The 27,928-nt window shown below is 36.4% G+C and overlaps 1 protein-coding gene and 1 long non-coding RNA gene across 7 annotated transcripts; both read right to left on the reverse strand.

The window, feature by feature from the left end:
• Nucleotides 1-1,432: 1,432 nt before the first annotated feature.
• LOC147291837 (protein ENHANCED DISEASE RESISTANCE 2-like) lies at nucleotides 1,433-8,356 on the reverse strand. Of its 5 annotated transcripts, none has more exons than XM_086238740.1 (4): nucleotides 8,303-8,356; nucleotides 5,659-7,930; nucleotides 4,984-5,053; nucleotides 1,433-1,745 (listed from the first exon to the last, which is right to left on the reverse strand). In XM_086238740.1, exon 2 carries the CDS (start codon nucleotides 7,928-7,930, stop codon nucleotides 5,660-5,662), a length of 2,271 nt encoding a protein of 756 aa, XP_086094866.1. In that variant the 5' UTR covers nucleotides 8,303-8,356; the 3' UTR covers nucleotides 1,433-1,745; nucleotides 4,984-5,053; nucleotide 5,659. The 5 variants fall into 5 exon arrangements, with proteins under 5 accessions (XP_086094866.1, XP_086094868.1, XP_086094867.1 ...); XM_086238742.1 differs by having other exon boundaries at nucleotides 5,615-7,930; XM_086238741.1 differs by having other exon boundaries at nucleotides 5,659-7,939.
• Nucleotides 8,357-21,874: 13,518 nt separating this feature from the next.
• Nucleotides 21,875-24,876, reverse strand: LOC147291838 (uncharacterized). Of its 2 annotated transcripts, XR_015121451.1 has the most exons (4): nucleotides 24,463-24,876; nucleotides 23,891-23,947; nucleotides 22,744-22,812; nucleotides 21,875-22,058 (listed from the first exon to the last, which is right to left on the reverse strand). It is a non-coding gene; the product is annotated as an uncharacterized LOC147291838 (long non-coding RNA). The 2 variants fall into 2 exon arrangements; XR_015121450.1 differs by having other exon boundaries at nucleotides 21,875-22,812.
• Nucleotides 24,877-27,928: the final 3,052 nt, after the last annotated feature.

The following is a 27,928-nucleotide window of genomic DNA, read 5'->3' on the forward strand; positions in this document are numbered from 1 at the left end:
TTTTTTTTTCTTTTTTTTTCTTTTCTTCTCTCTCTCTCTTTTTTTTTTTTCTTTTTTTTCTTCATTTCTTTTCTTTTCTCTTTCTTTCCTTCCTTTCTTTTCTTTCTTCTTTCTTTCCTTGCTGTTCCTGTTTCCTTCCTTTTCCCGTAACTCTCCACCTTCTCCAGTCATCTTCCCTCTCAATCTCTCATTACTTCATTAGTCACCTTCTCTTTCTCTCTCCCTCAGTCAGTCACTCCCTGGACATATATCCTTCCCTCTCTTATCTCTTATCTCTCCTCCCTCTCCCTCCCCCATCTCCCTCTCTTCTCTCCGCGCTCCGATCTCCTCTCCCCACACCGATCTCTTCCTCCTCTCTTCTCTCTCCCCGGTGACGAGGCCGGCTCTCCTTTTCCTCCCATCTCTCCCTCTGGTCGCTACCTCCTTGGCTCAAGCAGAAAATTTCGGCGAAATTTCGAGAATTTCGGCAAAATTTTTTGAAATTTTTTTGAAATATGTTTAATATAGTGTTAAAATTTTCATACCTCTAAAAATCAAAATTTAACACCTTGCATACCACTAGCCCCTTGACACACGCTCTGCAAGCGTCAGTTGTCTTTCTCATTATAAATTTGCAACTCTTTTGTTTAATGTTAACTCACAATTATATTTTATTGTTTTAACTAAAATTACTTAGTTAAGAGTTTTTTTAAACATTAATAGCCATAAATGGATAACTAAGCTTTTTATGTCCTTATCCCTAACTTAGTTAATTTTTTTTTACTTGGGCTTGTGTTATAACATGGTTTGATTGAGAGAGAGAGAGAGAGAGTGCGTTAGTGATTTGATTTATTTTTTTAATTTAAATTTTGTTAAATTAATGTTTTACTGTTTTGCCCCTTACTTTATTAAATTGTCCTATTGTTACATTTTTTTAGTAAGAGGGTATTTTTGGGTTTATGAAAATTTCACCTAAGGGGAGTTTGCTTAATTGCTTTATATACATATAGATAGATAATGTTATTGCATGCTAGCATAAAAATTGACAAATATTTTGCTGCAATAACTCAACTATGCATTGATTGATAATCTTAGCCCAATCTTTAACATTCTCTTTACACCAAAATATATTTCAAGGACGTAACAGTCTTTCATTTGTTCATAATTGGGCTCACTGTAAGCATCATTTATATCAAACAACTAAAATTCTATCATGTCACCACATCACAACATTTGGAGAAGTTTTCGGCCTCTTAACATTATTGCTGTTTTAAATTGAGGTGGGCCTAGAGGGAAACATGACAGGCCCTTAACCAAAACTTAGATCAATACTGCTATAAGTTTTTCTACAAACTAGAGGAAGGAAAAAGCGATTGTGTCATGTTGTTTAACCAAAAGCACATCTATCCACCTATTAAAATAGTATTAAACAGGCAATAAATTACCTACACTCTTCAATAAGAAGTTGAGGCCAGCTTCATTTGAAATGGATTGCATAATATTAGCCACTGAGTGGCAAAGTATCTTTATCTCATTTCATAACCCAATAACAGAGGGCAGAATATAGAAATGAGACAGCAATAGCATTCTTTCTGCTTAGTAATATTCACAAAATCATTCCCTATAAATTGTATCATTAATTTACAGTGATAGCAAAAAGAAAATGGTGGTGTACAATAGCTATGTGACGTAGCCCTCATCAATCTTTCCATCCAATTGAAATCATGGAGAATGCCTATGCTGCCCATATGTCAACATCAACACACCTAGGTACACAAATTGTAATATAACATTAGCATCTTTGAAATATAAATAACAGAGCATGACTGTCTATGCACTTCAAAACACAACGTCAATAAATAAGTAGGCTACAAACTTATTTTCTCATTCGACCATAACGCTTATTAACTTCCATACCGCCAATCAAAGCATTGGTTTTTTCAGTCATAAAAATACTTCATTCCAAGAGGAAAAAGCACACAATGCTGCAAAACAGGGCAGACGACACAGAAACAAAACTAACAACATAACTACGGTAGGGACATCTAGTGGGATAGAGAACAAGAGACGAATTTCAATCTATTTCAACAAAAACCCAACACCGAACCCAAGCGAAGGCATGGGTTGGATAACTTGGATCGGATTAGGTCGCAATCCAATACCAAGCCTAAATAATCCAGGTGTAAGTTTTCCCAACCCAAAACCAACTAACCCCACATGATAAAAATGGGTCTGATTGGGTTGAAAATCATAGTTCAAATCCTCTAGAAACAAATTGTCTGTCTCCTCCCTATCCCCTATTTAAATTAGTGATACTTGTCCTTGTTAAACAATCAATAGAAGAAAAATCTAATAAAGAACAGGAAAACCATATTCTCAATGAAAAAAAAAAACAGGTCTACACAAAACAAGACGACAACTTAACTTAATGGAGACAGTCCAAGGATGCTAAAATCCAAAAATACCCCTTTAAAAAAATCCTTAGCTCAGCTGACTCGGAACCTATTCTGACTTGGAAACCCTACTCCTAAACATAATAAAATAAAACAAGGGGTTAATTACAATTATCCCCCCAAACTATAGGGGTGTTGGGCACTATGCCCCCACAAACTAATTGTTTTGCCAGGTAACCCCCCATACTATGTTCCGTTCCCCCAACCCGTCAAAGAAATAGTCTTCTCCGTCAATTTTGCATACGTGTGGCGCTCAAAGAGAAGGCCACATATGCACCATTTGATTTTTTTTTTTTTTTTTTTCGAAAGGGGGTTATGTGTTTGACGGATCATGGTATGGGGGAAAAGTGTTAAAAGATTTAGTTTGGGGGAATAAATTGTAATTAACCCTAAAATAAACATAGCTTTATCCACAGCCCTCACACTTAAATAGAAGATTAACATTGTTAACTCCTAAAAAATACCAAAACATGTAAACACTTCCACTTTAATATTTTTTAGACATTTCATCTTCTCCAAAGTTCTTTTGTTGCTCACTTTAATTTATAACTACATTTCAGATGAAAATAGCCTTCAGTAGAAATCTAGCACCACCATCAGACCCATTTGCAGCACCACCTCCTTCTCCACATCTCTATGGTCCATCATGCCTCCACTGATGCAAGACAGCACAACGTGGGTGTTGCCTATTGGTATGGCGGGATTAGAATAATAGAATGATTTTAGAGAACAAAGAGGGTTTATAACTGCTTTGCAGCCCATACAGCTCAGGAGGCACTTTCCTCCTTAAAACACATTGAAGCTGATGATTCTTATACTTGGTCCAGCTCCATACTCAGACCAATTCGAGTTCCCTTTGGATGGGTAGAAATGATGCAGTAGCTACAACTTGGTTAAAAAAGACGTACCTCTTTGGATGTCCAAGCCTAAGCTCATTGGCCCAACTCTAAAACTAAGGCCTTTTGGGTCCAAAGAGAGGTGTCTGTGGTACCTTAAGAGTCCATCAATGAAAAAAATATAAATTAAATCAAGAGTCAATTTAAGAGTTACTGTCATGTCTTATTATGAGTATTCATTTGGGTCTAAACATAAAGCAGCCATAAACCCTCTAAACTTAAAAGAAACTAAACTAGACTCAATAAATACTCTAAATAAAACTTGACATTAACTCTTAAATTGACTCCGGATTTATTTATTTTTAGATTTTTTATTGACTTAACTACCACAAACACCTCTCTTTGGATCAAAAAGGCCTTAGTTTTAGAGTTGGGCCAGTGAGTTTAGTCTTGGACTTCCAAAGAGGGTATAACCCAGCAGTAGCTACTGCATCATCTACCCTGCTGCAAATTCTATCCTCCAACTCCACCACCTCATCACCACCACTATCCACCTAGTCCTCCATATTAATCGGGATTTGCAAAGTAGTTTAGCCAGTGGTAGTTGCATGCCGTTCCTTTGCTTCGTCAGCCTCAGGACATGACATATAAGATCAACAATCTTATGTAAGTTTCATCAACCTCACACAGGCTTACAAGTTACTAGAAACAAAATTTGGGGTTTTATAAAATAAATAAAAATCAACCATGAACTTTGAACTCAAAGCTAACGGCCCTCAACTTCAGTTTTTTTAGATTTACTGGATGTGTTAGAACTTGCTCATGCTAATAGTGTCATTCTTAGTTTTTGTGATTTTATTGGAGTGGGTGACGGGGCATTGTTGGATTGAGTTGAGAAAATGGTAGGGGATGTAATGGTGGTTTGGTTACTGCAGTGGTTCACATGCTATGTTTGAGTGAAGAACACAAAACCAAAAAAACTAAAACAAGGATATCAAGCCTAGATTTGGTTATTGCCAAGAGAGTTGAATTTCTGTTGATGTCAACCTTTCATCAGGGAAATGATCAGGATGTGCTGCTAGGTACATCGGGCTACAAGTGGTATTGTTATTTGGGAAAGAACAATGTTCGGCTCTTTACCAATAAAAAGCTATTCCTCCTTACTAGCCACAATCACAATTTTGACATGTATTGACTTATAAAAACAAGATAATGCGTGTCAAATTGTAATTGCCTAGTAAGGAGCCAAGCATTTTTCTTTGGGAAATAAGCAATCTCTTTTAAACTTAATATCTACCTTTTTCTAGGAGAGAACCCACAAGAAATATTAATTAAGTTAACATTCCATCTTCACAGGATTTTGGGTTCACCATATCAAGCCAATTCCACTGACTTTGTTGCTCATATCATTTACACAAATTTACACCAAAAAAAAAAAAAAAAAATACTAGCTTTAGATGCACCTAAAAGTGAATGTAAACAAACAGCACAGCTATGTCAAATAGAATGATGAATAGATGCTTTGACATTAACAAATAAACGTAAATACTCCCCCCAACTCTATCCCCCAAAAGAAAAAAAGAAAGAAATAGTCACTCTTGACTATGTATGTCTTGTATTTCATGCTACCAAGATTATTACTGGACTCCACTCTTGTTTCTCTTTGATGCAGTTTCTAAATTATACATGGAAAATAGCACATGGAAGAAGAGTACCTGAATAATCACCGACTTGACATTAGTATCCTCCTCATAGGAAAGGAATAGTTCCAACAGAAGATAATATCTACAAAAAAGAAACAAAATAAAAAACAATTAAATTCTTGCTTCATCAAAAGCTTATATGAACTGAACTACATTCTAGTCATGTAGATAGTGTTTCTGCATTGAAAAATATGTTTTACATACTATAAAGCATGTTAACTTGAAACAATGAAAAGATGATGCAGACGACAGAAGATACAGGATAACACATGCTTGGAGACTAGAAAGTTCTTGAAATATCATTGGATCTTGGCATGATTCCTGTCTGGGACTTCCAGGCTATTAAGAAGAAGTGTCCCTAGTACACCCCGAAATACATGAGAAGCACTAAAAAACTAGCAAGTAAAATCTTAAGAAATCAGACACACTTTAAAGAAGAGCACAGAACAGGTAGACAAATCAATGCCCACTGATAAAGATATAAAAGGACAATAGACTTTAACTGCGGGACCTTTATTTTCTAGATCCTCAAGTCTAACCATTCCTCTTGTTCTGTGAACACCACATGTCAAACTGCTCAATTAAAATGTTTTATCTACAGTAGACTGTGTAAATTGGAAACTAAAACCCATTGAAGCAATACCTCTTACAAAGGTGGAAATAATGATTAAAGAAAATTGATACAACCTCAAACATCCAAATGAACAGCAGAGTCAAGCTTCACACGATTTAGGCGCACAGTCCCAAGAATGTATTCAGGCAACTCTGCCTCCTCCTTTGCCTCTATCAAAATTGCAAGGTCAACTACTATGCTCGTGACATATCCTAGCACAAGTCCGATGATACTCTTCGCCACAGACGACGATCCAATATCCACATCAATCTCTAGAAAATTGTCTTGTCTGAGATATTTGCAAGATACAGCTTTCCCCAGTAGGCAAGCTTTTGTTCCAACAGCACGCTTGACCATCCAATATCCCTCAACAATACTTGGAATTAATTTCAATCTTGCATTGCGAAACATGTCACTCCCATCCACAAATTTAGCAAGCAAAGAATTTGGATTTGCAGGTCTGTCAGCAGCATAGTAAAGTACCAAACTATAGTTTGGTTTTGCTGGAACCTGAAGATTAAAGACTAGTACAAATGGAAGTTTCTTTCCAGCTTCTGACTGAATAAGATTCCTGGGATGCAGTGCAATCCTATTTATGGTTTTATCAACTTTAAACCAATCTACTGCTATGAGCTTGAGGAGCGGATCTCCTCCCATTACCTTGGAGTTATCCTCCAGGTAAGTCTTCCCTCTGATCATAAATCCCATACCACTTGGAGATGTCCAACAGTGTGCGTCAGCATCATCCTTCCCTTTGCGCAAGGAACCATGGAACTGGCTTGGATCAATCATGAGAGGAGCTACTTTAGGATCTAGTTCCCTATTAGCATCTAGAGCTGAAGCTCGTTTCAAAGCTAAGCTTGCAATGGCCCATGCAACATTCCTCAGTTTCACTTTTGCATCCTTAACTTCATCATTGTCACTTTCTTCATCGGAAGATGAAGAGTCCGCAGAGACTGCATCATAAAACTCATCCTGCATTGTCTCCCCCTCGTATTCAGCATGGGGAATGGAAACTTCAGATATTTTCGATTTGATAACTGAAGCAGAAGATTTAAATTTGAGTGCAGGATTTGCCCCAATATATTCTTTCAGACCTGCCACTTGGGACAACAATGCATAAGGTACACTCTTTTCGAACTTTGAGAATTGATTTTTCTTCCATTTCCACCAGCCCCCATAATCTATTTCCAACATTTGCGTGACAAGACATCTTGGAGTATTTGAACCCGTAGATGTGTTCAAATTTCTAATCTCCCAAGTAGATGTATTTATTTTTGTACGATGATATCCAGACCTCTTAGGCTTCTTCTTATGAACAGCTGGGAATTGCAAGATTGTATATGTTCCATCTTGTCCGCGAAACCATTGCCTAGAAAAGATAAAATCTCTATTGGAATGCCACGGAGAAAGATACACAGGATCATATGTCCCATAAACAACATCAAAATGTCCATCATACGAATCTACCAGCTCTAAGTCACCTGTCAACATATCCCACTCATATCTCTGATGTCGATCAAGGTTTAAAACCACTTCAAAAGTAGTATCTGCACTTGCGTCAATAACGGCAACAGCCTTGACAATAGCGCCTTTACCACTCTCAGAGTGGGCAACATCTTCAAATATTCTCATACCATTAACTGTTCGCACACATTTCCACTCATATGAATCAATTGCATCTTCGACATCCCTTTCAAAGTACCCATGTCCGCTAACATTTGCACCCAAGTTTGAGGATTGGCGCAAAAGTGTCTCCGGGCCTTGCCCAATTCTTACAAGCTTTTTAAATCCATGCGCATAGTGCCTTACTCTAGGCCGATGTTCTTCAAGGTCGATCTCTTCCTCCTTGTTACGTATGTGTCTGGAACCACCTCCTCTTGAAAGCTCTTGCTCAGCGTATTGCTTGGCTTGATCAAATGCTTCCATCCATTTTTGGGCTTCACCTGCCGTTGCACAAGCAATTTCTCCCTTTTTTGATTCATCCAATCGATTGTAAAACCGTAGAACATAAATATTCCCACCCCCACTTCCAACCACAGGGTTGACCTTTCGACGCCCAAGCTCCTCTATCATCAGTGTAGGCCCAACAGCACCCCTCCGAATGGGTCTAATGCCGCGGTCCTGGTGGGGATCACGCTTGTACATCTCGACATACTTGCCCCGAATAAACAGAAAACGGAGGTGACAGTACCCATGCCCTAACTTATTCACACCCAAATGATACACCCACCCGAAATACTCAAACATCCCTCCGGAGCTTCCGCTTCCATTTCCGGAGCTGTTCTCCGATCCATCCCTGTCAGAATCCTCGCTCCCCACGTTCTTAAATGTCATTGCATCCATCTGCGAAAGCTAGGATATTAATGCTGAATCAGAGCTAAACGATCATAGACCATCAAAATAAGCAGAGCACAATACAGAGAAATCTCATCTAATCCAAATTCCATAACAACAATGACCCAAATTCAAGAAAAAAATTAGTAAGTGGAATCTAATCATCACAAACAATGAAAAAAATCAACGAAAACAGACTTTAATAACAGAACAGACACAGTACATGAAGCTCAAAGTTGTATCCCTGTTTTCTTTTTCTTTCTATTTCAAAAAGGAAAGAAAAACAAATCCTAATTTTCTGAGAAACCAAACGGATCATAGTATGAATTGAATTAAACCACAAGCAAATTACACAGACGTATAAAATATGAATTCGCATACCTGATCTTCGTCGCGTTGGATAGAGTTGAAAACAACTACGACTGTGTGGACTGAAACAACTGAGATACATACCGACAGCGCTTTATACGCGTTATGTCTGGTCGCATTATGTGCTTCTTCGAAACATCAGGGGCAATTTCGTAAACTAAACTAACGCATTTTTTTTAAAATAAATTATATATAAGCTCGTACTAAAAAAAAAAACATGTTAAGTCAACGTATTCAATGTTTTAGAATGTGAAAAGGTCTAATCTAAACCATTCCACTTTGGAGACACTAAAATTGACAAAACAAATTATTTTAAAAATTCACTAATTGAATAAAAGGCACTTCTTGTGAAATTGAAGAAAAGAATATACTGAAGCACTAAGTCAAATCGATAAAATTGAATTAATCTTATTCACTGAAGTTTTGCTCATTAAAATAGAGCTTACAAAAAACAAACGAAGCAGATTTTGTGGAGCAACATGTTCCATAGTTGACTCCTCCTGGATACTTAGGCCTTCTACTATGGTGAGACTTAATTTTTCTGACCCAAAATTTTGGGTCTCAAATAGTGCTGAGACTCATTTGTCCCTCTAATGGTTTTAAGATCTATTTTAGATTTCAATGTTTTATACATATTTAAAATATAACTAATATTGATTAAGTGATATTTAATTTATCATTTAAAACTCAAATAATTATAAAATTTATAAAATTGGTTTTATTTTAATGAGATCTTTAAAATAAAGGCATGTTTACTAAACTGGAATCATAATGAGTAAGAATCGGAATGAACATGAATCAAAATGAGCATGAATCAAAATGAGCAGGAATCGAAATAAACATGAATCAGAATGAGAATAAATCAGAATAAACAGGAATCGAAATCAGTCATTCTCATTAATATGTTTACTAACCATCATGAATGAGAATGAAAATAAAGTTTATTTTCATAAACGTGTTTACTAACTAATATGAATCAGAATTAAAATGAGTTTGATTACTAAAATGCCCTTATACAACATCCATTATATTTCTTAGATGCTATTTATTAACCACAATTTTTTAAATGATAAATATTTATTTTATTACTATTTATATTTCTATCAACTCTTTATTAATCCATTATTTGTTTTACAATTTTAATATTTTTATTTATTAATCCATTTACTAACTATTTGTATTTACAATTTTAATATTTTTTACAATTTATTTCTATCAACTATTTAATATTCATTTAAATATTCATTTTAAATGATAAAATAAAGGGTATTTTTGGTTTTTGATAAAAAATGTAGGGGCATTTTGGACATGAAAATTTCATTCTGATTTCCCCTCCCTCATTCCGGACCCCCCTAAGTAATCTCATTCACCCAAAATCAAGAATCTCATTCTTGATTTTGGTGGGCCCCACGTGCATTCCCTTTCCCCTCCAAGTTTTGTAAACAAGGGAATGATATCTCATTCACATTCCCAACAGTTAAGTAAACACAAGAATGAAAATGAGAATGATTCCCAAATATTAGTAAACACAGGAATGAGAATCGTTCACATTCCTCTCATTCTCATTCCCAATAGGTAAACATGCCCTAAGGTCAATATTGAATATATTGGGAACGATGACAACAATTTTGATACGAACAATAAAAAATATTTAAAGCAAACAACACTAAAACAATTAAATACTAGAATGAGTACATGAAATTAACAACAACAATGTAACACCCTGAATTTTCGGTTTATGTTAATTTTGTTACTTAAGTCTTCTTACCTTATTCTTAAGGTTTGTTTAAAGGAATTGAAGTTTTCCTTAACTTTTTTTTAACTAACTTAGACCTTTGCTTGATAGTGAATTTTGAAGAAAAGAAATTCAAGAGTTTGGTGATTATTAAATTTATTTTCATTTTTTCAGAAATAAATTATGAGATGAGGAATTTTCATAATTTTTCTGGAAGTGATTTAACTATTTTGAAGCTATAGAAAATTAGTATTCATTGTTACAAGTCCATAAAATTTTTCGGGGAATTATTTGGAGTCCCGACCTATTTTTGGTGAATTTCCGAAGTTGGATAAATTATAAAACTAGGAAAAAGAATTAAATGGAAGAGGTTGCTGACGCGGACATTTACTTGACCAACAGCGCACACGTGGCGTGTTGTCATTGGGCGTGCAGGCTGACGCAACGCCACTGCGGTGTTGAGCAGAGTGAGCTCACAAAGCTCGCATGAAACCGGCTGCACCTGATCTCCCTCCCTCTGTTTAATCATGGTCGTTCCCCCTTATTAAATCTTTTAATCTCAGCCGTTGATTTAAGTTAAGGACCGATAATTGTAGCACCCGGTCATTTTGACTAGCGTGTTTCCCATCCGGGTCAGCCTACCCACTTTGTCTCACAATCGGGGCGACCCACTGGTTTGTGTAAAACCCATTTTGATTTTTCTTGTGTTTTTCATACTTTTGTGCATCTTATCCCACATTGAAAAATTTGAGAAACTTCCCACTCTCAAGTGCCTATAAATAAGGACCCTTGTATCTCATTTTCACTTGCACTACCAAGTGAAATTAGAGTTATTCACTTTTTGGTTCTTCGGGAGTCTCTCTAAGAAGAGACATACCAAAAGGGAAGAAAATTCTAATAGTTTAAAAAGTTTTCTTTTGGAGAGCTTGCTAAGGAAGAGGACTCCATAGGAGTGGAGTCTAGCTTTGGAGGTCTACAACTGGGTAAGTGTTTTATTTATTTTTCTTAGGCTTTAATATTAGGTTGCATTCTTAGATTAATTAAGTATGATTTATTTATTAATTAAGCATGCCTAGGTTTATTTTAGAGATTTAATTGCTTAATTTATTTGGTTAATTAAGCATGATTAGTTGTAACCTTAATTTAGAGATTAAATTAGATTTAATCTATTATTCAAGCTTGATTAATTAGTAGAATATTTTGGAGAAATATTAATTAATTAGAAACTTGGATAATACTTAAGTTTGATTTATTCTAACCTAAATTAATTTGTGAAATTGTTTTGAACTAAAGCAATTAGTCAAGTGATTTAACTTAAAGATAAAACTTGAAATTTAGAAACCCTAAAGAGTAGTGTTTAGTCCACTTAGTACTAGAGTCTTTAGGGACGTGTGAACTAAAAGGATGAGTCATAACGAGTTTGTGTTGAACTTAACTTTTGACTAATTTGTCGCATTGTCAGACACTAGAAACACCAGTTATCGAATGATTTCTTTGTGATGTGACAAAAAGGCGATGAATTTGAGATATATGAGGTTTTATCCTACATTTCTAACTATGGACTTTGTGTGTGTTTGTGTTTTTAAATTATTATAACATGCTATATTTATATGATGAGTTTAAGAGTTGAGGTAGCCTCGTCGGTGACCTTGGGTTCAAGCCCCTAAACATTATAGAAGAATTGATCAGTACATTATGAGGAGTTTAGACAAGCTAATACGTGGCTACGTGGGATTGGGAGAAACGGGGACCCATGATTGATCAAGTGGCAGTAAATACGGTTTCTTAATTACGAGTTCTTATTTCTGTTTACCATGACACTCTCACTATGCATGTTATTTCTTTTAATAGTTGGTCGTAGTTGTACCATTGTATATTGACCATCAGGTATGAATAATTATTGTGAATCCTATTGAATAGCGATTGATGCATATGGTATCGCCTACGGAAAGTCACGGTGTCCTCGATTGGCGAGGGGGTGAAGTAGTTGTCCATGAGACGTTCGTGGGTAGCTAGCTTCCCTATTCTGGTATGTGTGTCGGCGACGTGAAGACATACCACCATACCTTGGACGTCCGACGATGACAGTATGACCTATGGACATGATTATCTGCCCCACCATCTCCCTTCCATCCTCTTCCTTATCCCAATCAGCATCAGATTCTGAAGACGAGGAGGAGGATGAATACACGTACAAAGGATTTAGCTTAATGTTTATGGAATGAGATGTTATCCTGAAAAGAGATTGAGTGTAACATGGTAAATATAGTATTATTTATAATGAAGTCACATGCATTTGAGATAAGGATTGAATGATCTACATTTATTTGCTTTATGATGGAGTACTCATTTCATGCAGTCTGATTGAACAGTCTTGTACCACAGTAGGCCTATTAAGCAGTAATGGTAACATGCATCAGTTTTATCAATTGTTATATGAATAAAGATTAAATTTGAGTCTTCGTGCAATAATGGTGGGAATCCAATGTTGGGTGGGAAATGCAAACAATATAAAGAAAATTTCCCTTCAAATCTTACTTAATCAAATATATGACTTAAACAAGATTAACACATAAAATACAAAATACAAAATACAATTAAAAAGAACCATTGATGGAGTGTGTGACGCCCTAAAATCCGGGCCCGCCACAACGACACTACCTTGAGAGCACTCGAGATTATAACACCCAATACTCTGAATGTCATACTCTCAAATACTTTCAAGATAGGTAAGTCTATATATATTTTAAATTAAAATAGATTGGATCAGAGTTACGTTGTCAACGGAAATAATAAATATATGGCTATTAAAATATTTCATTTATAAATAGACTAACCCACCAAGGTTACAGATAAGTTCAAAGATAACCTTGGGAAACATACAATGATCAATATCGATACTTACAAATGACCCATTCAAAGATAGATGTCTATTTAGTTACAAAACATCCCAAATCAAATAACCATAAGTTATTTTACAAAATCATCCACAAATAACAACCATAAGCCATTTATTCAAATAAAAACAATGGCCAATTAACTCAACCGACCTGCCCAGATGAAGGATCTAAACCAGATAAAATGGTAGAGTTGACAAGACTGCAAAGCGCACCCTTTAGTCCAAACTGTCAACCGGTCCGTAACCTATTGCACCAAAATACAATAGGGGGTAGCATGACGTACGATCAATGTTGTCCCTCTCTCAAGGAATCCTAGCTATGTTTCAAAGTAATACTAACATATTTACTACTAAATAGCCAGTGTAACACATTCCAAAATCATAATGCACAAACTAATAAATCCATAACTGTTATCCAAACCATTTTCATACTCACACATCAATTTCACAAACCTTTCGGAATATTCCTGGTAACAAACCTGATGACTGACACAACCAAAGTCCACTACCTCATAAACAATTTCCAACTCATCTAGTAGCGAGAGTATCCATTTCCTTTAGTGACAACAACTGGAAACCCACCAAGGTATTATACCAGTCTGACTATACTACCGTCTCCGGAGATTTAGGGGATCGAAACTCAAGGTTACACAAAAATTCTCAACACTTCAACAAAAATCTTAAGTCTTCTCAAAGAAATTAAATAACTCAGCAAATAAAATTACAAAAATTTTCGAGGGTTTACAGAGTGTACTTCGACAATGCACAAGCCAAACACTATGAAATTTTACTATGTTGTTTTCATGTATATTAGCTTCTAATATGGATATTTTGGGGCTATTATCTTGTGTATGTAATTTTAAAAAATTTAGAGAAGGTCTCAAGGTCAGTAAATGAGACTCACTGATTTTTGGGTTGTAGCTGGTTAAGTGGCCTATTTAAGTAATTAATTGATTTTGGAATGACCTAAAAATTTTATGACATGTTTTTCTTAGAGTCTAGTATGTGTCTATTGAATTTTGGAAATTTTGAGAACTTGAATTTTTTTCGGTGAATTTTGGACTAGCTGTTGTCTGTGAAGTGGCTTCATGCTGCCAGATAGTTAGGTTACGTCTTAAGAAAGTGTAGAGCTGGTAAATGACGTAGGTTTGACGTCAAAGTTCTAGGGAGTGTTCCCTAAGGTGTCTAGGGGTCTCTGTTAATTTTCATAACTTTTTGTATTCTAAGGAAATTTATAAAAAGCACGGACTTAATAAGGGTCAAATTGAAAGTTGTCAAGGCAGGTTAGAAGTTTTGTTGAAGGACCTTGAATTAAGTGTGAGTGGGCTGTATATTAGATGTGGGTAGTTTAGAGTCGCTTGCAATTCTTTAATCCTGGTGACCTGGTTTGACATCTGAGAATTAAGTTTGACAGAGTCATGAGTTGTTGGACCAAAATTTTCAAACTTTGCATCTATTTCGCTTTTTGCCAGGAATTCATTGACTCATTACCATAATTAGCTATTAAAATTAAACAAATTGGAAGCATGGCATAATTGGTAAGGATATAATCAGAGTGTATCATCTTTCTAATATATTCTACAGCAAGCTCATAACACACTTCCCTTAGAAACATAATGAAATCAGAGACTTACAAAGAACTTGACTGGCCTAGAAATGAACTGTCTAGGTTGGAACCAAGATAATATATAGACATAACAGTTGAAACTATCTGGACAGAAAATGAGAAGGTTAGAGAAGCAAGAGAAGAGAAATAATAGTGAGATAAATCTATACCGATGAAGGACAAAAAATCGATGGGATAAGCAGATTTTATTTGAAATAAATGAGAAGGGAGAAAATTTTCTTTACCCAAATCAATGGGCTGTATACTAGATGTATTATCAGTAAAAAAAAAAAAAAAGATAATGCATTGTTATCACGTATTATCTATAGTGGGAGAGCTGACTCTTAACACTTTTGTTTTTCACGTTGGAAAACAGAGAGAGTGAGAGAGAGAGAAATAAAGAGAGCGTACATGTGAAAATGTAAGGGTTTCAACTAGGAGACTGTGTTTAGCAGGTCGAGTTTGTGACGCCCCGAAACCGGGGCTTGCCACAGCGGCACCTACCTTGAGAGCACTCGAGACTATAACACTCGTATCTTGAATGTCACACTCCCAAATACTATCAAGATAGGTAAGCCTATAAATTTTAAATAAAAACGGGTTGAATCAGAGTTATATTGTCAGCGGAAGAAAATACATAAATTGTCATTAAGACAATTTATTTATAAATAGACCAACCCACCAAGGTTACAGATAAATCCAAAGATAACCTTGGGAAACACATGAGGATCAATGATCAATATCTTACAAATGACCCACTCAAATATAGATGTTTATTTAATTATAAAACATCCCAAATCAAATAACCACAAGTTATTTTACAAAATCACTCACAAACCATTTATTAAAAACAACGGTCAATTTACTCGACCGACCTGCCCAAGAAGAAGAAGGATCTAAACCAGATAAACTGGCAGAGTTGACAATCTGTGATGCCACACCCTTTAGTCCAAGTCGTCAACCAGCTCGTTACCTGCGCACTAAAATACAATAGGGGGTAGAATGACGTGCGATCAATGTTGTCCCTCTCTTAAGGAACCCTGTCTAGGTTTGAAAGTAGTACTAACATATTTACTACTAACTAGCCAGTGAAATACAGTCAAATACCGATATTCACAACCAGATAATCCACAACAGTTATCCAAATGAATTTGTATGTTCACACAAAAATAGTTCAAAATCATTTCGAAAGCTTCCTAATATCATACCTGATGACCAGTACACAATGGCTCCACTACCACTCAACCTAGTAAACAAAACAAAATTACCTGGTAGCGAGAATATCCTTTTCTGGTTACCAACCTTAGACTGTCAGCCAAAAATTGACATCTGTCAGTCTAAATGCATAACCGCCTCCGGAGGTTTAGGGATCGAAACTCAAGGTCCACACAAATGGTGCCTTTTATTCTCAGGTCATCCTAACAATTTCTTATCTCAACAGCAAAAAGCCCATACAACAGATGGCAACCAAAAATCATGCAAATTTCACAAGCATCTAATAATTACTAGCATAAATACATGTATAAAATATCTCTAGCATGATGTGAGATTCCCCTACCTGGAATTCTTTGCTCAGCTTGATGTCTACAACAACCAATCAACAAAATCCAACTTACAGCTCCTCTTACTCAACCGGGTCCAACAATTGGCAAAACTGGAGTATCCTTAGTTAATCTCTACCAAGGAACAATTACAAACCAATCAATACAAGAACTCTTAACCAAAATAATTTACTGAGTCCAAAGTTCACAAGAAAACTTACCATTGGATTTGAGTAACAAATCCTAATCACCACTATGATTCTCTGTTGAAATTTTCTTAAATCCACGTTGGAAATTCTTTAATCCTCTATTAAAATTAGACTACTTAAAAAGAGAGGAGTGCTTTGGGCCAGCTTCATGGCCTGTAATGAAGATTGAAGCAAAATCCCGAAAATGGGATTGCTCTGAGTCAGTGGCATTGCGAAGGCTTTACAGGTTTCAAAACTCAACGAATCGATCTGAAATTTTGAGGGCATAATCTAGACATACAAAGGAACAACTTTCTAGTTTTAAGTTTTATCAAATGGAGCTCGAAAATTGGCGTTATCTGGCTTGCAAGGTGACGGTCTAAAATGAAAAGGGAAATGGTGCAAGTTCTAAATGAAGAGGAGGGGGTAGTTGGGTATAAATTCTATATATACTAAACGCGCAGAGAAGGTCTACTGTAGCTATATTGTAGCTAGAAAATTCGATTTTGCCCATGTTGTTTCTTTTTTTAGTTGGTTGCCTATATGCTTTCGCTGGTTAGTGGGGCCGTTTTGGTCATTTTGCGTCCTTTTTTCTTCTTGCCCTCATTTTTTCATTTTTTTACGCCCCATGCCATTGCTTTCCTTTTCTTCTGTTTCCCCTCTCATTCTTTTTCTTTTTTTATCTGCGTGCCATTCTATGAATACCAGGGTTGAGTCTGCCCTCTTTGGTCATTCACGCCTCTGGGCTTTTGCAAGAAAGGGTTCGCGTCTCCCTCTCTCTCTCCTCACTTTGACTTTTCTCTTCCCTCTTCCGACACTCTGTCTCTCTCTCTCTCTCTCTTCCCTCTCGGTCTCTCTCCATTACCGTCACTGTCTTCGGCGGTGGATGGGGGTGGTCTTTGGCCCATCTTTTTCATCTCTTCATCCTCTTCCTCCTCATACCCTTCGTTTTCCCCAGAACTCAGCCAACCCGAGAACCTAGTTTGGACCAATTTGGGTTCATCGGCGTTGACTCGCCGTTTTCGAGGACTTACAGAGTTCTTCACCCAAGGTAAGTAGTTAGGTATTTAATCAATTATATGTTGTTGAAAGTTCCGTTTAAGGGTATTTTCATGTTGTTAGAGGTGATTTTGGGAATAAGGGTATAAAAATCATGTTTGGATATTAAGAAATTGTAGTCTAATTTGTTGACACATTCTACGCTACAGGGCTAGGGCTACGACTTTGAGAAGGTAAATGTTCATATTTTGAACTGAATTTTTGGTACGAAGATCTAGTCATCTTAAGGTTTTATTTGGGATATGCTTTGGAGTTGATAGGGTTTAAATTGGATTTTTGGTGATTTTCTAGATACCGACAAAAGAATCTGAGTTTTTGCTAATAATCTTATACCTGTAAATTTTGGAACTATTTTGCTGTACTTGGGTTGTGTTTTCTGGTTTCATATTTTTGTATGTTAAATTAGACGTCGTAAGCTTTCCATGGATACAATTTGAATCACGAAAAAATGATAAGTAATAGATTTATTATAATTTTTTTTATTGAGGCTCAGTTTAGTGGATTAGGATATTTGAAAGGCCTATGTAGAATTACACAAACAATATGAAATTTTACTATGTTAGCTTCTAATATGAAGATTTATTGGTCGTTATCTTGTGTTAGTAAATTTAAAAAATTCAGAGAAGGCCTCAGGGTCAGTAAAAGGGACTCACTGATTTTGAGGTTGTGGTTGGTTAAATGACATGTTTACGTAATCAATTGATTTTAGAATTACCTGAAATTTTTATGACGTGTTGTTCTTGGAGTCTAGTATGTGTCTATTGAATTTCGGAATTTTTGAGAACTTGAATGGTTTTTGATGAATTTTGAACTAACTGTTGTATGTGAAGTGGCTCCATGTTGTCAGCTAGTTGGGTTACGTTGGGTTACGTTTTAAGGAAGTGTAGGGCTGGTAAATGACGTTGGTTTGATCCCAAAGTTCTAGGGAGTGTTTCATAAGGTGTCTAGGGGGTCTCTGTTAATTTTCATAACCTTTCGCATTGTAAGGAAATTTATAAAATACACAAACTGAGTAAGGGTCAAACTGAAAGGCAGGTTAGGAATTTTGTTTAAAGACCTTGAATTAATTGTGAGTGAGATGTATATTAGATGTGGGTGGTGCATAGTCGCCTGCATGTCAATAGGTTTCTTGGTTTTTCAGATGATTATTCGAAGTGTAAAATTTTATTACTTTGATTGAACCATCATGATCGGAGCTGTTTGAGTAATTTGATTTCGGTTTTGCTCTCTCTGGTAATTACTCTAACCTACAAAAAATTTCGGTTTTTCTTTCATCATTTTGTTGCCTTTCATCATTTGGATGCCTTTCATCATTTGGATGACTCATTTCTATTAAATAACTCATGCAATTAACATCTTTTCCTTCAAAGAATTATGTCGGCAGCTCCTCATCCCTTTGATCAACCCAAATTTCATCTCTTTGATCAACCCAAATTTGAAGGGCAAGATCATATCACGTGTCCAATTTTCACAATTTCAATAATTCACCAAAAATACATTCAGAATCCAATAAATACTTCGAAAAATACTACATACTCGTAGTAACAAATACAAACTTCCTACGGATTCAAAATCAACTTTTGACCAATAGTATTCACACAACAATTTCTAATATTTCAACAGAGAATTTAAATAACCTAGAAAAATTAAATAACTCAGCAATTTAAAATATACAAATTTTTTGAGGACTTACAGAGTTCTTCACTCAAGGTAAGTAGTTAGGTAATTAATCAATTATAAGTTGGTTTGAAAGTTCTGTTTAAGGGTATTTTCGTGTTGTTAAAGGTGATTTTGGGAATAAGGATATAAAAATCATGTTTGGATATTAAGAATTTGTAGTTTAATTTGTTGACACATTCTACGCTACAGGGCTAGGGCTATGACTTTGAGAAGGTAAATGTTCATATTTGACAGAACCTCCTCTGAAATTGGACTAACTCATACTTATAAAACCTATAAAACACTTCTATAACAAGCAGCCACCTCTACCATAACCAAAAGGGTCTTAGACCCACCAAAATACAATCTAATCAGAGGATCCAAGTATGGTTATTAGAGCCACTATTATAATTAATTCCTTACAACGAATTATGAATTAACATAATAAAGGTGGACATGTTGCCTACAATGTCTAAATATAGACATTGTAGAATGGGAAGAGAGAGAAGAGAGGTGTTGGGGAGAGAGAGAGAGACAATCTGATTTTTGGGTTTTTAAAACCCATTTTTGTAAATTTACAAAATTACCCCTCACTTCAAATGCCTGTATCTCTCAAACCGTAATTCTGATTGACGCACGGTTCGCGTCTATGGACTCGTGGGATCGGAACCTAACCAGCGGGCCCAAAGTAAAAAACATAAGCACATTAGAAACAAAAGTCAACTTTGGGGGTCAAGCCCAATTTAAAAAAAAATTAAAAATTAGCCCCAAAACCTTTCTATTTCTCAAATAAATTTCCTAAAATAATCAAAATAAATCTTTGAAAAATACGGGGTCTCAACAATTTAAAAACATAACACTTTTAACCGATAAGTTTTAAATAGCGTTAATCAATTTCAGTGAAAATACCGAATAAATTCTTAAAACATTTCTAAAGTAGTTTAGTAAAAATTTCGAAGGTCTCTTAAAATAAACAAAGTTTAATAAAAAATTTAAATGGGTCGGGTTGTTACACGACATCTCCGCATTTCGTCCTCTTTTATGTTGTCAGGGGTTCATAGCATAAATACTTACAAGACTTGCTTCAAGACATATACAAAATTAAACGTTTTGACAACCAAGAGGTTAGAGTTCAATTCAAGGTGGCGCCAAGATTTGAAATTCAAACAAGAGAATGAACTTAGACCAAGAAAATGGCTGAACTAAATCAAAAAATCAATTCATCCAATTTCTAGGAATCAAGTCGCCAAATTGTAGACAACCAAGGATTCAAGGCAAATAAAGGCAATGATTTGGGAGCCAATTAATTGCCACCCAAATTGGGATCACGCTGGCATGAAACTCTATAAATACCAAGCATCACAAGAGAAGAGGACACACTCAGCACAACATAACATCCCTACAACTTACTCGTTACTAAAATTCTTGTTCTTCATTTTGTTCTTGTTCTAGTTTAAGTTTATTTTAATTCTACATTTTATTTCAAGTTTGGAGCTCTGCCAAATCCTCGATCCGAGGACTTTGGTATCAATTTTATTGTTTTTGTCATTTAAATTCTGTCATTTAATCTTTAGTTTGATGTGCATGCCTTCAATTTCATGTTATTTCAATAAAGATGTTATTTTTAATTTCCATTTACATTGAAGTCGATTCGATTCGATTACTGCATTCAATTCCGTTACATTTTTGTTATTCGAAGTTTGTTCTTTTTCCTTGGTCAATTTCATTTTCACACACACGAAATTGAACACATCGTCCTTATTAGGCCGGCCCGTGATTCAGCTTCCAACTCAAATTAAAAGTCTTGTTCCCAAGACTAGAAAAAAACTAAGATCGAGAAGCGGTTCCTTGCTCGGCCTCCAATCTCTTGCTTGGAAGTCAGACAATGGTGTAAAAACAACTCTCCATCCACTCACGTACAATTCCAAGATGGCCAAATTGTGGCTGGCTTGGTGGCACGCCCTCGCATTCTAGCCAAAGGACCTAGGTGTTGACGCTGACCTCCCAAACTCCAAAAATAGCCAAAAATAGTTGAACTTGTGAAATCCTAATATTTTAAAATATTAGTATTATGTGAATTTAATTTTGGGTGTTTTAATTAATTGGGTATATTTTTTTCACATATATTTTATTTAAAATAAATTATTTTAAAGTCTATTTTATAGCCCTTAATGATAAATAAACTCACCTAAAATGTTATAATGAAAAATAGGTCTACTTTTCTATAAATAAGCCTACGTTATAACTTTCTTCATGTTTTTTGTGCCGAGCGCTCACTCGTGTTTTTTTTTTTTTTTGAAACTAGACAAATTTCCACTATCGAACAGTGGCAATTAGTAATAGTCATTTTTACGTTATAACACGGGTATATATGACTCCATAAGCTTCAATTTTGTGTTTTATGTTGGTATCATTAGTTTTTGACATGTTTATATAAGAAAAGACATAAGGTATATCTATAAATATTATTTTTGTGCAGTTCAAATAGCTACTGTTGAATAGTGGCAATTGTCGAGCTCTCACTCGGTGGGTTCTGTGTCGAGCGCATTTCATTAAAGTGGACGGAGCTAGGAGTGCATTGTAGTGCGTAGACTTAAAAAAAAAATAACCCTTTTATTTATTTACATTGTCACGCCCCAAAACCCGGGTACGTAACAGAGGCACCCACCTTGAGAATACCTGAGACTACAACAACCAATCCCCCGGTGTTATAATCCCAAGTTTTCACAAAATAGGTTAAGCCTTTTGGTTTAATAAAATAGGTTGGATCAGAGTGCTTGAGTTTGCAGCGGAAAATTAATTCAGAAACAATTAATTCATAATTAAACCAACCCTCGGAGTTACTATTGTTTAGAGTAACTTCAAAGAAACTGTTTATATAGACTCGATAATTCAAAAGTAGACAACCCAAGGACTCAGTGTATATACAGGATATGACCAAGGATATATAAAGATAGTAAAAGGTCATCAAAGACCTGCCCAAGGAAATATACTGACTAAACAGGAACACAGGAGTTGACAAGCTCGAGACCGCACCACCACCCCCTTAATCGAGGCCGTCAAAGTCCACACGCGCAGCACCTAAGAGGGAGAAAAACAACAATGTAGGGGTGAGCATCACATACGTTCATTGCTCCCCCTCAGGGAACTCCCTGCTAGGTTTGAAAAATAGTTTGAGATAATTTAAATCAAATGCACAACACAAACCAGTTGTCAAGCTTTGTAAAACGAGTAGCATGCTCATACAATTTTCAAAATACAGTTTTCCGGGCCCAAGCCGTTAGGGCTAACTACCCTCTCACAAAAAACATAACAAAGTCCTGCAGTCATTTGACTGGGACAGGGTAGCGAAAGTGGCCATTTCATGGTTATACCGCCTAGACTGGCCTCCCAATAAGCATAATCGACCAGTCCGTCCGTACAACCCCTCATGAGGTTTTGGGGATCGAAACCCAGGGTCTACCGTAAGGGACCTTTCATGACAGGACCGCCCCCGGATTCCACCCTGAAACCCGGAGAGGTCCTGCGGGAATCCAAAATCAAAGAAAATCCTGCCGAAAATTCGGCAGAACCTCCCCTGAAAATGGACTAACCCAGAAATTTCAAAACCTGTTAAAAAGCACTTCTAAATCATCAACCACCTCTACCACAACCAAATAGGGTCTCAGACCCAACAATTTCACAGATCCAACTTAAGATTTTAGAGTGGTTATCAGAGCTGCTATTCTATTACAAGGAATTTCTATAAAAATTAAATGGCGCCTACAGGGTCCGACTAGGGATATGGATGTGACTGCTTTGACGTGATTGGCTCGACCTCCACCAAAGCTACTACCTGGGGGGACAATTTAAAACAAAATAAGAAAAAAAAAAACTGTGAGACAAACTCAGTGAGTGGATAGTTCAATAAAAACGAAAAACAAAAGTAAACTTCATGTTTCAGAAAATCCTTCAAAACCACGTTTAGCTCTAAGACCTCACGTCACTCTTTGAAATCCCCCGGTTTAAAACCATAAAGTTTATTTAAACTTAAGAAATCTCATAAAACAATATATATTTCTCAAATAACAATTTCTTAAAACAAACGAACTGTCAAAACATCGTAACAACAACCTTGATAAATTTTCAAAAGAATCCCTCACTTAAAATCATATTTAATAATCTCTGAAAATAACCAAATTCATTTTCCACCATGCTATATACCCTGAATAACCTGGCCATACACCTGTGCGGAATTCCTGCATTGCACAGGCATGCAATATCCTGGCCATACATACGTGCGAATAATATCAGGACGTGCAGGCAATCCTGGTCATACGTGCACGCAGAGCAGCCCCCAAAGGGCGAAGCATCCCGACACACGGCACAAAGCCATATGTGTGCCGTGATGGGTCTCAAAGACCTGTCAATTCTGATAACCTGGAGGGTACTGCAAAAGTGGTTTGAAAACCATTTTTCCATAATCCAAATAAATCTTTTTTCCATCAAGAATAAATTATTGTACTTTCCCAAGAAACTTTAAATCCATAAACTTATTGCATAAATTCCAAATTCAAAATAAGTTATCCTCCACAACGAAAATTCCCAAATTAACTAAGGCAATACTCAACCTGGAAATCTCATTTACAAATTTTTCAAAGCTAGGTAAAATCTTATATTTGGTTATCAAATGATTAAATAGGCAAATAACCATTTAAAACCCATAATTCAATTAAAATCAAGGTAAAATTCACAAGTTATCATATTTGGATAAAATCATTATAAGAATCATGACTTAAATCTCGAAGTTCATGAAAATCATTTTAAAGAAAACAAAATCCAACACTACTCAGAAATCAATTACTCAAGATATTAAACATAAACAAACAAATCCATGAATTTATAAAAACATTCAAGAAACCAAGTCCACTTACAGTGAGAATCCTAGCTCCGATCCTCTGCCGAATCGTTTCGGGCCGCGGTCGTCTCGCCTATAAAATAGAAAATCAACGAAATACAATTAGTTCCGACTCAAGACACTTAAACGTAGATGTGTGCTCAACTTAACATCATGCCCGACACTCGTTCTAACTCGACGGTTTACGACGTTCAAAATTAAACTTACAAACAACTTAGCCAATCACACTCACGTAGCCATGCTCAACAACCCACTCCACAAATGCCCAAAATAGTCCTTAGTTCACGAATGGCAGTGGGGGTTCGGAATTACTGTGGGTGCTACCCAAGGTGGCTGCCCCAACTCCAAATTTAACCAAGAAATGCCTAATTCCTCAAACCCATTCAATCCTTCAATCTTAAACCACAATTGGGGTTCCTAGGAATAGAATTTATTACTTAAAACAACACAAATGGCCCTCTGGTCCGAAAATTAAAGAACAACCCGAGATGCTTCAAAAACTCAGAAACTTCAAATTCCCAATTACTCGAAATTGAACAACATGAATTTAGGGAAATGAAGGCCCAATAGAAGAGGAAGAAAACTCACCAAAAATATGGATGAAAGAGGCTGAGATTTGGCCGGAATTCGGTGAGGGAGAGGCGGCGGGCTGGGCTTCCTCTGGCCCTGATTTCACGCGTGTTGGAGCTGGGCTGGCTGGAGTAGTGGCCGGGAGAGGTGGTCGGCGTCGGGGGAGGTTCGCCGGAGCCTTAGGTCGCCGAAAAAGTGACCAGGCGTGGCTGGGTGGCTGGGGTAGGTGCGTGCAGGGGTCGGTTGCGGGCTGTGTGTTGTGGCCCTCGTCGAAGTGGTGGCTGGCTGGCGAAGGGGGGCTGGTCTGGGGGGATCGGCGCCGACTCGTCGGTGGTCTTGGGTTGTCTAGAAGGTGGCCGGAGCTGGCCGCGCCGGTTAGAGAAGAGAGGGAGAGGTGAATGAGCTCGGGGAGAGAGAGAGGGAGAAGTGAGAGAGTGCGGGAGAGGAGTGAGAATATAAGAGAGAGGGAGAAATGTGTAGAACTTTCTGGAGAGAGAGAGAAATCAGAAGAATTTTCTGATTTTTGGGTATTTAAAAACCCACTTTTATAAATTTATAAAATTGCCCCTCACTTCACATGTCCGTATCTTCCAAACCGTAACTCGAAACGACGCGTGCTACATGTCTACGAACTCGTGGACTCGAAACCTTTCCAACGAACCCAAAGTTAAAATCGAAAGCCCATTTATTTTAAAAGTCAACTTTTGGGTCAAACTCAAATTAAAAATTTAAATCAAAACCCCTTTTTATTTTCCAAATACAATTCAACATCATTTAAAAAAATCTCTTAAAAACATAGTTAAATAAAAAATTAAATTTATAGTGGAAATTTGGGTCGGGTCGTTACATTTCACTCTCAAGTCAAACACAATAACAATCTTACGAGAATATGCATAACAGTCATCATTCCCATCATCATAAAACCAAGCAGATATATGCCAATAAAAAACATGCATCTTTATCACACAGTATTTATTATATAGTACATGCAAGAAATCCACTAATCAGAGTGTGTTGTCCCCCTACCTAGTGTCCAAAGCTTTTGCCTGTTCTCGAGTACAAATCACAATTTGCCACGTCGCAACGATCTTTTTTAGGTAACTGGAGTTCCTAGTTTGACAACAACTTGTGTTAAAAACGGTCTTCATGTAAATCGATGACCTTGTTTGTTAAGACCAGGTATAATTCAGAGGTTTGGCACTAGCGTAACTGCTAGACTTCTCTGAATTCTTAATCCGACATGACCTTGCACCCCGAGCCAAACAGTCATGTCAAATCGTGTGGTTTCTGTATCTATTTTTATTTATTGTCGAGGAGGTTGATCAGATATGAACCTACAACGTGACCAGGTCAGTGCATGGGGAAACTGAGGGAGCTCTGGCTCAGTATCCAACGCCTGTATGCTCATGGACTGACCTTAGTCATCATGTTATTTGGTTACCACTGATATGGCCTAAATATTTATTAAGTTCATTTGATAACAACAGTTTAAACGGCGTTCCGTCTATAACCACAACTTAAATAACTGCAGATTAAATAAGCTGGGTTAAGGGTATACCTGTTGAAGACTTCCCACGGGCAGAGTCTCGGTACTACTAGACTTGCTAAGTAACAAGATTAAAAGAGCCTAATTAACAAGAGATTAATTTAACAAAAATTTTAGCAGAATTTCGACAGGGATCAAGAAATTACCTATGGAGCTCAGAAATGATTTTTTTTAAAACTTCACCAAAACATAGCCTTCACACTATTAGAATTGAAGACCTCGTCGCCACGATCGCGTAGGCGAAATCGGATCGTCGATCGGAGCTTCAGAACTCAAGATAAACTCAAAACAAGATTAAAGAAGAGAGAAAGGAGGAGAGAGGAGAGAGAAGCTCTCTCTTGGGAAGCGTGCGGCTGAAATTGTGAGGGATCAACTGGGAGGTGAGCCATATTTATAGGGAGAGAGAGTGAGTCAACTCGGTTGACTAATCTGAGTTGACCGGGTTAACTCAAGTCAACCGTCACAATTTGGGCCAATGAGAAAGTGACACGTGGCAAGTGCACTGACACTTGGCTGCACATGCAGTCATCAGATCTTGCTGCCATGCAGCGATGAACGCTCCAGATCGTGCCACGTGGAGCGATCTGGTGATTTCCTATTTTATTTTCTTTTTCCTATATTCCCTAACTTCAAAAATTAATTAAAAATAGCTCGGGACTCAGAAAAATACCCCGAAAAATACTACGGACTCGTATCGACTAGTACTAATTAACTATGAGGTCAAATTACCAATTTGCCTTTAGGAAAATTTTAGAAATTTCAAGCTCCACAAACGAAGAAAAAAAATGCTTTAAAGAAAAAGAAAATTTGGGAAATTCATAAAATAATCTCCCGGACTCGGAATAATACGAGACTTGCACCGTTGGGTTTGTGAGTAAAAGTACTACCTTTTAAAGGTCTAACTTGGGTCAAAACCCTAGTCAAAGTTGGTCAAACGATTAAAGTTCAAGATGAAAAAAAATTAGATTTTCTAACAAATAAATTCTATAAAATTTTTAGAAAATAAGGAAAAATTCTAAAATAAATTTGGAAATTTCGAGGTCTCACATACATAATTAAGTTTTGTTATTGTAAAAAAAAAAAATCATGAAAATATGGGTTAGCTAAGCTCTAATATGCTATTGAACCAAAATATGAGTTAGAAGTTCTACATGACCCATCATTTTCTCTCAAGGTTTTATGGAATTAGAGAAAGAATGGAGAAGAAGAAGAGATGAAACCCTAGGTTTCATGTATGTGAGAGGGTGCGACATTGAGGGGTTCAACCCTTCTGTTATTTAGCTTGTTTCATCTAGTACATCAATGGGCTCTATTCATCCAGCTTAAATGGATGACTCTCCTTCACCCATTTTATTCCACCAATCACCATCTTTTTATTATTTGCACTATTTGCCCAAGCTCTCTAATATTATGTGACTTACCCCATGTGATACATGAAAGTCAAAAGTCCTTTGACCAATATATCATTCCAACACTTGATCAGGAGATTAATGTTTTAATCAATAAGTTTAGTGTTTCAGTTAGGACTAACGATTAACTAATTAATCATTTATTTTATTTAATAAGATAATATTAATTATTCTCCTAATAATTAATGATTTAGTTTTGGGTCAACAAGTCTAAGCTTTGACTTTTCAATCTTACAGGGGTGTAATCAATCTAGACTTTTAATGACTTTTTTAAGTGACAGACTTTTATTAAAAAACTTTCATAGACATTTATAGACTTTCAACGCCTTCTAATAATTTCAATGACTTCTATTTAGGGTTGGGTCGGGTTCGGTTCGATTTTAGGGTTGGATCGCAAACCGAATCGATGACAAAGAATCGGTTCGGATCCAAAATTTAAAACTTTCACAACTGAATTGAACCTAAACCCAATCGGTTTAATCAGTTTGCTGCAATTTGTTTTTCTCCCTGTTTTATGTATTATGCATAC

This window comes from Dryas octopetala, chromosome 3 (assembly GCF_963921425.1).
Source record: "Dryas octopetala chromosome 3, drDryOcto1.1, whole genome shotgun sequence".
Lineage (NCBI taxonomy): Eukaryota > Viridiplantae > Streptophyta > Magnoliopsida > Rosales > Rosaceae > Dryas > Dryas octopetala.

Coding starts and splice junctions, on each gene's coding strand:
- LOC147291837 (XM_086238740.1), bottom strand. CDS start 7,930: ATGGATGCAATGACATTTAAGAACGTGGGGAGCGAGGATTCTGACAGG.